This window comes from Manis javanica, chromosome 11 (genome assembly GCF_040802235.1).
Source record: "Manis javanica isolate MJ-LG chromosome 11, MJ_LKY, whole genome shotgun sequence".
NCBI classification, from domain to species: Eukaryota; Metazoa; Chordata; class Mammalia; order Pholidota; family Manidae; genus Manis; species Manis javanica.
The window spans coordinates 96,954,443-96,967,931 of record NC_133166.1 but is presented as its reverse complement, the minus strand read 5'-3'; the positions used below and the strand labels follow the sequence as shown (position 1 = coordinate 96,967,931).

The following is a 13,489-nucleotide window of genomic DNA, read 5'->3' as shown; positions in this document are numbered from 1 at the left end:
GGGCACAAAACTAATAAATGGCAGGGCTGAAATTTAAAAGAGCCCTGTCTCAAATTGAGGTTTCTCTAAACTACACTGTCCCTAGTGATCACTTCAGAGACAGTATTGTTCATGGAATGACTTACTTCCTTTATAGATTCAGCTTCTACTGCAGTATTTGAAGAATGACCCCAGGAAAGCAGTAAAGAGACTTGCTATTCAAGATCTGAAATTACTTGCCAATAAAACCCCACATACCTGGAGCAGAGAAAACATTCAGGTATGTACAACTTTAAACACTAATATTATATATAGAAAAATAATGTAACATTGTAGTAGGGTAAAGTGTTTTGCTTTACATTTTAACAACATCTTTGTCATCTTCTAAGTTTGAATATAAAAAAATCTCTAAAAGCATTGTTGATTCCTGTGGCAGAAGTTTTTTAAGTGGCAGAGTACATAAATAATGTTTAACTTTGTTTAGTGAATTAGACATGTCTCTCGATTTCTTATTCGTTTTCCCATAGTATCACTAAGGCTAATTGAGAAGCCTAGTTAAATTGTTTGTTTTATTCCTGTCTCCTTTACTCAGTTTTGGTGCTGACTACGATTTATTAGGGAGAAGGTGCTGGGTGCGTAACTTGGCAAAGTGTTTTTCTCCTTTCGCAAACAGGAAAAGATGTTGTGAAGTTTTCTTAGAGCAAGTTTTCTTAAAACGAGCATATCTCCATCTCTACACTTTTAATGTAACATCTTTCATAGCATTTCTTAGGTGAAATTAATGTTTTATCTATTCATTTTTCCAAAATGGAACACTATTTGTTTACCCACTGCTGATAACAAATGCATCATTTTCTAAAAAATACTGTTTAAAGTAAAATGGAATGTTGTTAGAAGTCAACCTTTATTTTCATGGATCATTTCTTGGTATCATCACAGCTATAATGTAATATAAAAACCTTCGACTTTCAGAGTATGAAAATTAAGCTGCTATCTTTGTTTGCGATTTTCTAAATGTTTTGATATATTATGATTGATAGTCACAAATATCCCAAGAGATAAGGGAAGATGTTAGTATTTGCATTTAGTAGATGAGCAAATTAGGGTTCAGAGAGGCTTAAAATGCTTAAGAGAGCTTCTAAGGACTTAATTAAGAATCTCATTAAGAGAGCTCTGTCCTGTAGTGCTTTTTCTATAAACAATACTGTCTTTCCAAGAAGAGAATATGCTTAACCACTTGAGGGAACCAAACCCAGCAAGAGCATTGTATGATTTCTTCTTGTTTTTTCCTTATTGTGAGCTATATCCCACATACAGAGAAGTATGTGAAATGTGTATTTATTAGTTTTGATAATAATTGTAAGTGAAAACTCATGTGCCACCATGTAGCTGGAAATAGAACACTGCAGGATCATGGAACCCTGCCTCCTCCCCGTCATGGCCCTCCCTGATCAGAGCCTTAATACCTGCCCCCAAGAAGCCACTATTTTGACTTTTGTGATCATCTTTTCTTTGCTCTTTACAGTTTGCTATCCATATATGTCTCCCTAAAAATATTGTTTAATTTTGCTGGTTTTTACTTCTTTTGCTCAACAGCATACTGATGAGACTCAATCAAATGGTTGCATGTTTTCCCCCTTTAATTGGTATATAACATTCCATTATATGGGTGAACAATAGTTTATTTGCTCTTGATGGGTTATTTCTAACATGCGGTTCTTAACAATCAATGCTGCTATGAGCATTCTTCTGTTTGTCTCCTGATGTACATGTACAAGAGTGTCTAGAGTGTACACTTAAGAGGAAAATTTCTGACTATGGGAGATGTATATCTTTAGCTTTATCAGATGATGTTGTTTCCAAAGCGATTGAGCCAATTTATATTCCTAATAGCAGCATATGAGTCTGCCCGTTGACACTCATCTTGTCAACACATAGAATTATCAGACTTCTAAATTTTTACCAGTTGTAGTTTTAATTTGTAATTCCTTGATTACTAAAGAAATTGAACATCTTTTTAATATGTTATTAGACTATTTGGATTTCCCCTTTTGTGACATGGCTATGCAAGTCTTATTTTTCTGTTGACTGGTAAGTCATTCTTTGTATATTCTGGATACTTGTACTTTTTTGTTCCTTGGCAGCTCTGTATAAATTTCAGAAGCAACTGGTCAAGTTCCACTTAAAAAAAAAAAAGAAGTTGATAATTTGATAGGGATTGTATTGAATAGAAAGATCAATTTATAAGAATTGCTGTCTTTGCAATGTTGTTTTCTAAGGCATGGAGATGTTATATCTTTCTGTTATTAATATAGCCACACCAGCTTTCTCCTGGATGTATTTACATGGTAGATTGTCATCTTTTTATTTCCAGTCTTTACATCAGTTATGTATTATGTTAATTCTGTTACAAAGACCTTAGAACACACTCTAACTCCTTTTATATCCCTCTAAACTTTTATATATTATTGTTGTGTGTCTTAATTCTATCTTTTCTTATCAAGCAATATTGTTAATGTTTTATAATTCAGTGATCATTTGGACCTTCCACTCTTTGCTTTCTTTCATCTCAGCCTGTTCTCTGTGGGATACTTTTCCATCTGCCTTTGGAAAGTCCTTCAGGAGGGTCTGCGGTGGTAAACTACCCCAATATTTGCTTGTCTGAAAATACCTTCATTTCCACAGATATTTTCTCTGGGGAAATAAAGCCCAGAGCATTGAGGATATCATTCTGCTGTACTGTTTTCCATTATTACTGCTGAGAAGTAGCAATACTCTTTTGAAAGAATTTTTTTTTTTCCTGCTTAAAAATTTTTCTTTTTAATTTGGTATTCTGCAGTTTCACTGTGAAATAGCTGGTTGTGGATTTTTATTTAAACTAATTTATGGCTTTTCTTGAATCATGAGATTGGTGTCTTTCAACAGTTCTGGGAAAATTTCAGCCATAATTCCTTCAGATATTGCTAGTCTCTTGTCTCCTTTCTTTTGACTCTCCAGTTAAATGTATGTTAGCCCTTCATTAATCCCCCATGTTCCTTTTTTTCCGTCTCTTTATCTCTTTTTGCTATACGCTAGATAATCTCTTCTAATACATGTTTTAGTTCAGTAATGATCTCTCCAGCTTATCTAAACTCCTTCCATCTGTCTCTGCTATCTATTTCTATTTGTTCTCTATTGTAGTACCCTTTTTCTTCTGTGCTTGGCTGTTTTTTATCTTGAATTACTCAGTTTCCTTGGAAAAGTATGTGTGGGAATTCTTTCAGGCCCAGAATGAAAGCGCATTCCTTTAGAGTAGAGTTGCATTCATTTCTGTTAGGCAGAGAGGTCAGATAGTGATACATACTGTGGAGAAAAATAAAGTCAGGAAAAAGTGAGCATGGACGATGGAGGCTGCAGTTTTCAATAGGGTGGTGAGGGGAGCTCTCATTGAGAAGTTGACATTTGAGCCAGGATTTGAAGGCAGGAACACCAGCTTCATGGGCCTCTCAAGGAAGAGCATTACCAGCAGAGAGAACAGCAAGAAAGATCCTGAGCGAGATCCATGAGTGTGAGGCCAGTGTGGCTCCCAGTACTTAGAGCCACACTGACCTCACACTCATGGATCTCACCATCTGTCAATGATTGGATTGGGGAGCATATTCTTTAGGGCTTTTGAGTCCTTTGTAAGGACTTCAGCTTTTGCTCCCCATGCCATGATTGCCATGGAACATTTTGAGTAGAGGACATTATCTTTTTTTTTTTAATTGAAATTGACATGTAACATTCTGTAAATCTAAGGTACACAGCAAGTTAAATTGATACACTTACATATTATAATGTGATTCCATAGTAGCAATGATTAACACCACTATCACGTTATGTAATACCATTTCTTTTTAGTGGTTGGAATTACTAAGTTCTAGTTTCTTAGCAAGCTTGCTGATTATAATGCAATATTGTTGTCTATATTTGCTGTCGTGTGCATTAGATCTCTAGGACCTATTTGCTACTCATTGCAAGTTTGTACCCTTAAACAACATCTGTCCTGTCCCCCATCCCCACATCCAAATCAGATGGAGAAAGACAAATAATTGTATGAAAACCACTTACGCATGAAATACTGAATGATATCATTTATACATGGAATCTGTCACACTCATAAAAACAGAGTAAAATGGTGGTTACCGAGGATTGGGGGTGGCGGGCAGGGGACATTACCTGACCTCAGTTCTAAGACTCCCTCTGGCTTAGCTGTATGGAGACTGGATTGTAGGAGCACAAGGGCAGAAGCAGGGAGGACATTTAAGAGGTGATTGTAAATAATCTAGTTAGAAAATACTTCGGTTACCTGAACCAGCGGGGTAATAGGGGTGGCAGTGAGCAGTGGTAATCTAAATATATTTTAAAGGCAAAGCTGACAGATTTACTGGCATTTATATTTGGAGTATAAAAGAAAGAAAGGATGACTGAGGTTTTTGGTTTCAACCTAACCAACTTGGAATGGGTAAGGCTCTCTGGGAGGCCTATTTCCTGAAGGCAAGATCAAGAGTTCAGTTTTGAGCATACAAAGACACCCAAATGGAGTTGTCACGGATATGTGTCCAGAGTTTAGTGAACAAATCTAGCTGAAGTTACAAATATGGGAGTCATCCGTTTATACATGATACTTAAAGCCATGAGACTAGATGAGTCACCTAGGGAGAGAGTACAGACAGAGGTGATGTAGGGAATGATAAAATGAGCAGGAGCCAGCCAAAGGACCTGAGAAGAAGCAGCCAGTGAAGTAGGAGGTAAGTCAGGATAGCATCGCTTTATAGGAAGAAAGCTGGGATCAGCCGTGTGAGATACTGCACTCTGTTCTCCAGGATGGGGACTCACAATTCACCTTTACACTTCGCAGTGTGAATTCATTGATGACCTTCATGAGAGCAGTTTTACTGGAGTATTTGTAAGAGACTGAAGAGAAACAGGAGAGATCTTAGAGATGGTGAATATGGACAGTGTTTTTGAAGTTCTGTAAAGGGAGCAGAGAACTGAGATGGTATTGCTAATGGGTTTGTTGTTTGTTTTTTATCATGGGAGGAATCTAACACATCTTATTACCAATGGAAAGGATCTGGTAGAGGGAAAAAAGCAGAGCAATAATCTTGAGTAGGTGAGACTGGAAGGAATACAGTGTGCAAGCGGATGGCTTTATCTAGTTCATATGGAAACAGGGAGGAAGATGGTAGTAGATGGGTGCTAATGTGGGTGGGTGGGTAGTCACAGTGTTAAGAACTTGTGGAAAGTCTCTAATGATTGCTTTTATTTATTTTTTAGTTAATTAGGAAACATGAGCATTAGGTGTGGGTAAGAATGGAGGATGCAAAGCCAAAGGTTTGAAGAAACAGAAATGCAAGTAAACTAGGGAAATAGAGGATTGCCAGATAGTTAAGATATTTGAGTGAAGTAATACATATATATGGTGTCTGGCATATGAATAAAAATGCTTTTTTATAGCTCTAAAAATCGCTATTAAAGGTAGGATTAATCTATAGTTTTCCTTCTTGTATACTTTGACAGATTGTAGGGTTGGGGTTATGCTGTCTTAATAAAAAGAATTGGGAGCTTTTTTTCCTATGTTCTGTAATGGTTAAGAGCTATGACGCAGAAATTTTCCGTCTCCTTGAGGTACAGCTTAAAAAAGGTGCCACAAGTAATCTAAACTGAGAGCTTTCTCCAGGGATAATGTTTTGAGAATGTTTCCAATTACTTACATGGTTATCTCCTCAAAGTTTTTTACCTCTACTTGAATCAGTTTTGATAATTTGTTTCCCATTTAATTCATTGCACAGTTTCATTAGTATCAGTATAAAGAACCTTTGTAATTCTTAGTGTTTTGATATTTGAAGTTTTATCTTCTTTATTCTTACTTTTGTGTTTATGTTTATATCCCCCTTTCTTGACTGGACTGCCCCGAAGATGGCTTTATCTTTTCTAGTGCTTGGTACATTTATTTTTATTCTTGTCTAATAATGAAAGCACTTACAGCTATTCATTTTGCTCTTAGTGCAGATTGGCCAAATTCCATAAGTAATACCTTCTAGTGTTCTCATTGCCATTAATTTGAAGTGCATTTTTTTAAATTCACATTTATTGTGGAATAATTTATTTACAGAAATCTTTCTAGGTATACAGTTTGATGAGTTTTGACAACTGTACATAGTTGTGTAACCACCACCACAGTTGAGATAAAGAACATTCATCACCCCGGACAGTTCCTTCAGGGCCCTCTGTAGTCAGTCAGTCCTTTCCCCAACCTTTGACAACTACCAACAATTTCAGTCCCTATAATTTTGTCTTTGCAGAATATAAACAGAATCATACAGTATGTAGCCTTTTAGGTAAAGCTTCTGTTACTTAGCATAATGCTTTTGGTATTCATCCATGTTGTTGCATGAAGCTGTAGTTGATTCCTTTTTATAGTTGAGTAATAGGCCAACGTTTGTTTATCCATTCACATGTTGATGGACATTTGATCGTTCCAGCTTTGGCTATTATAAATAAAGTTGCTATTGTACAGATCTCTGTAGGACATTCCTTGAGTAAATACTTAGGAATAGGATTTGCCACATTGTATGGTAAATGTATGTTTAACTTTCCAAGAGACTGCCAAACTGTTTTCCATAGGGACTGTACCATTTTATATACCCACCAGCAATGTCGAAGAGCTCTAGTTCTGTATCCTGGCCAGCACTTTTTATTGTATGGTTTTGTAATTTTTAGCTATTTTGTTTAATAGATGTGTGGTGATATCTCATCTGGTTTTAATGTGCATTTCCCGAATGACTATGATATGAGAATCTTACAGGCTTATCACCCATATCTCTTCTTTGGTGAAATGCTTGTTCTAAACTTCTACGCATTTTTTTAAGTCTTGTTACTGAGAATTTATTCTGGATATGAACACTTTGTACTTTTGCAACTATTTCCTAATAGTATGTGCCATTAACATAGTATCTTTTGAAGAGTAAAAGTTTTTAATTTTGATGAAATCCAGTTTTATCAGGTTTTTTTTCTTTTTGGGGTTGTTTTTTGTGTTTAACCTGGAAATCTTTATCTAACCCAAGGTCACAAAGATTTCGTATATGTTTTCTTCTAGAAGTTTTTATAGTTTTATATTTAGCTTTGTGTGATCATTTTGAGCTGATTGTTACATATGGTACAAAGTAGGAATCAAGGTGCATTGCATTTGGATAGCCAGTTGTTCCAGTGCAATTTGTTTAAAGGACTGTCCTTTCTACATTGCATTACCTTAGCATCTTTGTTGAAAATTGGTTACCTTATCTATGCAGGCCTGTTTCCAGGTTCTGTTCTCTTTCTTTGGTCTGTGTGTCTGTCCTTAAGCCAGTAGCACACTATCTTGATTACCCTAGTTTTGTAGTAAATCTTGGAATCAGGTACTGTGAGTCTTCTATCTTTGTATTTCTTTTTCAAGATTATTTTGGATTTTCTAAATGCTTTGCCTTTCCGTATAAAATTTAGAATCAGTCTGTCAATTTCTGCTAAAAAGCTTGCTAGGATTTTGATTGGTATTTGCATCTACAGATCAATTTGGAAAAAATTTTCATCTTAATAGTGTTGAGTCTTCTCATCTGAATTTGGTCTTTCCATTTAAGTCTTCCTCAGTTTCTCATCAGTGGTTTTTAGTTTCTCAGTTTCTGATCAGTGGTTTTTAGTTTTCAGCGTACAAATCTTGCACATATTCTGTTAGGTTTATTACTAAGTATTTCATGATTTTTGATGGTATTGTAAATGATTTTGTTTTAATTTCCATGAAGCAATTTGATTTTCTCTTTGACCCTGGAATTAATTTAAATAATGTTTTCTTTTTTTCCCCCTCTTCTTATTAATTTTTTTCTAGTTTTATTGAGATATAATTGATATATATCACTATGTAAGTTTAAGGTTTGCAGCATAATGGTTTGACTTACATATGTTGTGAAATGATGACAATAATAAGCTTAATTAGCATCCAGCACCTCATACAGATACAAGAAAAAGAAAAAAAATTTTATCTTTAGGATGAGAACTCTTCCTATATGTCATGCAGCAGTGTTAACTATAGCCATCCTATTGTACATTACATCCCTAGTACTTATTTATCTTATGACTGGAAGTTTCTGTTTTTGAAGTGATGAGCTTTTTATATTTGTTGATGAAATTTTTGTTGTTGCTAACCTTGTATTATTAATTCCTAATTTTAAACTTTCTTTGTGGCCCTGTATAGGATCATTTTTGTAAATAGTTTGTAGGAGTTGAAAAGAAAGTATCTATTTCAATATCATATGATATGATATGATATGATATGATATGATATGATATGATATGATATATGATATGATATGATATGATATATGATATAATATAATATAATATAATGTCATAATGTAATGTTATATAATACATAGTTATATATAATACAATGTTATGTGTAATATACAAATAAGTGTATACTATATATATTATGTATATGTATTATGTATTACATATACATTAATATAGTTCAATGTAATCTTAGTATAAAGTTATATTGAATCTTATTGATAACATTACTCAAATATACTGTATCTTAGATTTTTTTCTCTTTTTGCTCTGTGATATTTGAATTCTTACTAGTTTCTCAAGCCAATTTATATCCATTTCAGTTAAAAATTTTCAAGGCTATTTTATTCTACACAGAATTTTTATTAATATAAAAGAATCTTTTCTCCCAAAACTTTTTGTCTCCAATTCTTTATGTGTTGTTAATACTGCCATTTGTTTGTTTGTTTTTCCATGTAGCTATAGGTCTTTGCCAATTTTATTACCCTTGACCTTTCTCTGTCATTTAGGTCTGATTGTTATAAAAGCATATACAGTCATCCTCAAAGATATGGCACGTTTGGTTCCAGACTACAGCTAAAAAAAAAGCGAATATTGCAATAAAGCAAGTCAGATTAACTTTTTAGTTTCCCAGTGCAGATAAAAGTTGTTTATACTATATTGTAATCTGTTATGTGTAGTAGCATTATGTTTAGAAAATCAATGTATATACCTCAATTAAAAACTAATTGCCAAAATAATGTTAACTATCATCTAAACTTTCAGCAAGTTGTAACTGCTGATCACAGGTCACCCTAACAAATAGAATAGTACTGGAAAAGTTTGAAATATTTCAAGAATTACCAAAATGTGACAGACACGCAAAATGAGCAAATGGTGCTGATAGGCTTGATCAGTGCAGTGTTGCCACAGACCTTTAATTTATTAAAAAAACACAGTATCTGTGAAGTGCAGTAAAGCAAAGCACAATAAAATGAGGTATTGCTGGTAGTTAGATTGCCTCTTTAGACTTAATCTGGGTCTTTAATAGTACAACCTACTTATTTACACTTACGGACATAATTGATATAACAGGTTTTTTTTACTTCTTCCATCTTATATTGCTTATAATGCATTTTTTCTTTCCTTCCATTTTCCTTGGTTATTTTGATCAAGTTTTTTTTTTTTGTTCTGTTACTGTGTAGTGAATTTAAAGATTTTAACTTGCTAATTAAACATTGTTTTTACTTACCTCTGTATTCAATTTAATACAAGAACTTAAGTATCTATAGAAAATGAAAGTATAGTGGTTGAAATGTTGCAAATTTCAACAGGCTTAAACAAATTTTCTACTCCCCTTCATTTCTCCCCCCGCCCCATGTCTTATTAAAATAACCTGGAATTTAATTATAGTATGCAGTTTCTTTTTTATGATAAATTTTTTCATATTTACATTGAAATTCACAGCCACATTAACAGATTACTTAAATGTTAACTGTTTTGTTGATTACACAGCCCACTAGTATTTCTTCATTATATTACATCCTCTCTTGTGTTTTTTATTCTGATTTGTCTGTCTTATTGCTTTTCTCTTACATTATTTTAAGTTAAAAATAGACATTTTTAAATATTTGTCTTTCCCACAAAGAATTTTTTCCCATTTTCCCTGAAACCTGAGCATACTGATTTTAATTAAATGAGTATGGTTAAATAACCATTTTTTTCAAAGCCTAGATGTATTTTTGAAAATAGTGAAACAGAGCAAGGAAAAATAGTTCTAATGATTTAACTTTACAAGGTAATAGTTTGTTGATTTCAAATTAGAGTTTTTTTTCCCAATTACCAAGAGTATTAATTTTCTTCTAGGGCTTCTTTCCTCTGTCATTTCTTTCTTCTTTCTTTCCTCCTTCTCAGTCAGTCTTATTACAGCTAATTGATTTTTGAGTTTGGTTATTTCAAGTATAAATTGTGTCCATTCCATTAACTATTTGCACTGCTGCTGGGAAGGTATTACAATTTCCACATGGAATAAAAAATTCCATAGGAACAAATACACTTTTTGTGTGTGTTTATATTTTTCTTTGGATTTCTATATGCCTTGCTAAGATAAATATCCATTTTAGTTGTCGTTAATCTGTATTAATAATTTACACTATTACGATGTTTTAGTTTTACCTGAATAGGTTTACTTGTGCACTCTGTTACAAAGTGAAATTTTATTTTTTCTGGATATTCTCAAAGATATAATTTTGTATTTTGGTTTTATCTTTCCTGAGAGTTCTGATTTATACCTTACATGATAATAGGAGGAATGATAAGTTAAGCCTTTTAATTAATCATTTTCTTTACAGTTAGTACAAGGAGATACAAAAAATTTAGAGGTGTTATGTCTATGATAGAGTACTTTTAAACATAATACTTCCCTTTAAAGATTTTAAACTTCTGCCATACTTTTCTGGAACACATCCCTGGTGGCCAGTCCATTCTAGGGTAGAGGAGAAGCCCCTATTTAGGAACTGACCCAGAAAACAGTAATTCAGGACAGAGCCTTGGTGGAGCAGTGAGTTAAACCAGCAGAGAGAAAAATTCAGACCAAATAGTCAGTGGAGAAGACAGTGGTGGTGAGTGAGAGAGGGAGCTCCATTGAAGAGTAGGTTTTTCCTTTTTGTTGACATGAAAAAATGATCTTGGTAAGAACAATTTTGTAATAGATAATGTCCTTGAAACAGAATTTTGAACCAGATTTCATCACTGAAATATGAATGATGTGCCATCACTGGGGAACTCTGTAATGTGCTCTGTTAAGTTTACTAATTTGAATTAATAAACCTTTAAATCAGTATGAATTTACTGAGTGAGAGCATTTTAGGTACCCATTACTGTGCTTAGTGACTAAAATTAGAAGATAACTCAAATAATTCTGTCATAAGATTTTCTCACATTTTGTTAAGTTTTTCAAATGGCAAAATTCTTCTTCTCTAAAATTATTAATATCATTATCATCTTATATAAAATGTCTCACTAAATGTCTCATTTACCTTCTTGGTTTTCCCAAAAAGCTAAATGTGTTACATACAGAGCACTCTGTAAGACATAATCTTAAATACATATAAATACAGAACTCAGTCCTTAACTTCTTGGTTATTTGGTTGAGGATTTTATTTCTAAGTACAAGCGAATTAACAGTACAAGACACGACAATTTAGGTAATAAAAAGTGGAATACATGGAAATGCACTAATTTGAATAAATAAATGAATACTGTAGTAGTTACCTAATCACAATCACTTCTTCAAAAAAATGCTCTCTTTTGAACTTTAAAAACAGCATTTTTATATATATTTGCTCTCATTTCTTCATCCACTACTCTTTGTTTAACATACTTGCTCTTAGACCTTCTGTTCCCTGTCACTTAGCTTAGGCACTTAAAAACACGTCAGTGTAATGAAGCTAAGTCCAGAGGCTCTTTCTGCCTTTTTCATCTTTCCTTCTAACATATTTGACACTGTCACCCTACCCCTTCTCTTGGCTTCTTTGACGTTTACCTGTCCTCACTCACTCTGTCCCTAAACTGCACCTTTTCTGTATTCTTCACTGCCCCGTTTCCTCAGAGCTGAGATTTGGGTTGGCTTGAGTGTAGGTGCTTTTCCCCATTTTTCCCTGTGGTTCTGTTGGCTGCCCTTAACGTCAGTTTGTGCCTTCGCCAAGCAGGTTGGTCCTTTCATCTGAGCTCCAGCATAGCAGTTTGATTCTCAGTAGCTATTTGATCTTACAGACAATAGATGTCACCCCTGTTATGGTTTATTTAAATTTTTAATTCATTTATTTTAATACTAATACATTCATGTGTCAAAATTCAAAAGCTACAAAAGGGTATATAGAAAAATATTTCTTATTTACTGTTCTATCATCCACTTAGCTCCTTGGCCCACTGGCAACCAATGTCTAATTTCTTGTATGCTTTTCAAGAGATGTTCTATATGAAAACAACAATTCTGCATAAATCTTTACCCCCATTTTACAGACAAAGAAGTTGAGACTCAAAGAGTTCAGTAATTGGCTCAGATCACAGAGATGGTAAGTGGCAGAGCCAGGATTCTAATGGGAGTCTTCCAATTAAAAATCTGCTACATCTCAAATACTAAATGCTTGGTGGATGTTTCTTCTTGGACTTCATATCTCCTCCTATTTTCTCTCTTTTTTCTAAAATTAGCTTATCCCCATAAAGCATCAGTCTTGTAGATGGAATCAATATTCTCTGTTCATTGGGTTTGAAATTTTATAACAATTACTGAATCCTTGTTCATTGCCTCATATATAATGTCTTTCAAAACATGCCTTATATTCATCCTCTGCTCTCTATTCCTACCACCAAGCTCGATCTAGTTCAGACCATTGTCAGTCACCAGCTGCCTGGATTCCGCCATAGGTTGTAGGTTGGCTCAACTCTCATCTTTGTTAATTTTTTTAGTTCACCCTTTGCCAGAATAATCTTCCCTAACACTTCAGATGACATTATTCCTCTCCAGTGGCTTCCTTGTTCCTTCCTCTTTAAGTTTAAATTACTCTTCTTAACTTCCAAGACCCTCTGTAACCTGGCCTAAACTTCCTATGCATTATTTCTCTCTCTCTGAGCCTTCATCCTTTTTGTACATCTCTCCTCTTAGGCTACAAATAAACACTCCATATTCTGGCCTCATCTCCACAGTTCTTGGTACACACATCACCTAGAATGTCTTCCCTTCCATTATCAGAAACCTACTTTATCTTTTAAGTCCATTTCCATTCCTTTCATAATTTTTACTGTTGCTACTATTTTTATTATTCACTAAGGGGTTTTTTTCAATTAAAAAAGTATACATGTACATGATTTAGAGTTCAGAGATGTACAATGAGTGAAATAGAATCTGTCTTCCATCTCTTTGCATAGGTTTCCTCTGCAGACATGACCACAGATACTACTTTCTTATGTATCCTTCTTGAATTTTTCATCCATAGAAAGCATGTGTATGTCCCATCTTTTTTCTGTGCAAATGAAAATATACTATATGTATGTTCTGAACCTTTTATCACTTAACAGTGCATCCTGGGAACATCTCATATTGTCACGTAGATCTGCTGCATTCTTTTACCAACTGTGCAGGACTCCCTTTATATTCCAGCCTCCCACTGATGGACATTGTTTGGAA

The 13,489-nt window shown here is 34.1% G+C and overlaps 1 protein-coding gene across 2 annotated transcripts in view; it reads left to right on the top strand.

The window, feature by feature from the left end:
* The window catches only part of INTS7 (integrator complex subunit 7), an 84,957-nt gene that overhangs the window by 26,969 nt on the left and 44,499 nt on the right, over positions 1-13,489 (top strand). For both annotated transcript variants that reach the window (XR_012122863.1, XM_037015274.2), the window contains exon 7: positions 137-259. Coding sequence is in view for 1 of the 2 variants with exons in the window: in XM_037015274.2 (XP_036871169.1) it covers positions 137-259 (123 nt within the window). In the remaining variant the exon portion in view is untranslated. The remainder of the gene's footprint in view (positions 1-136; positions 260-13,489) is intronic.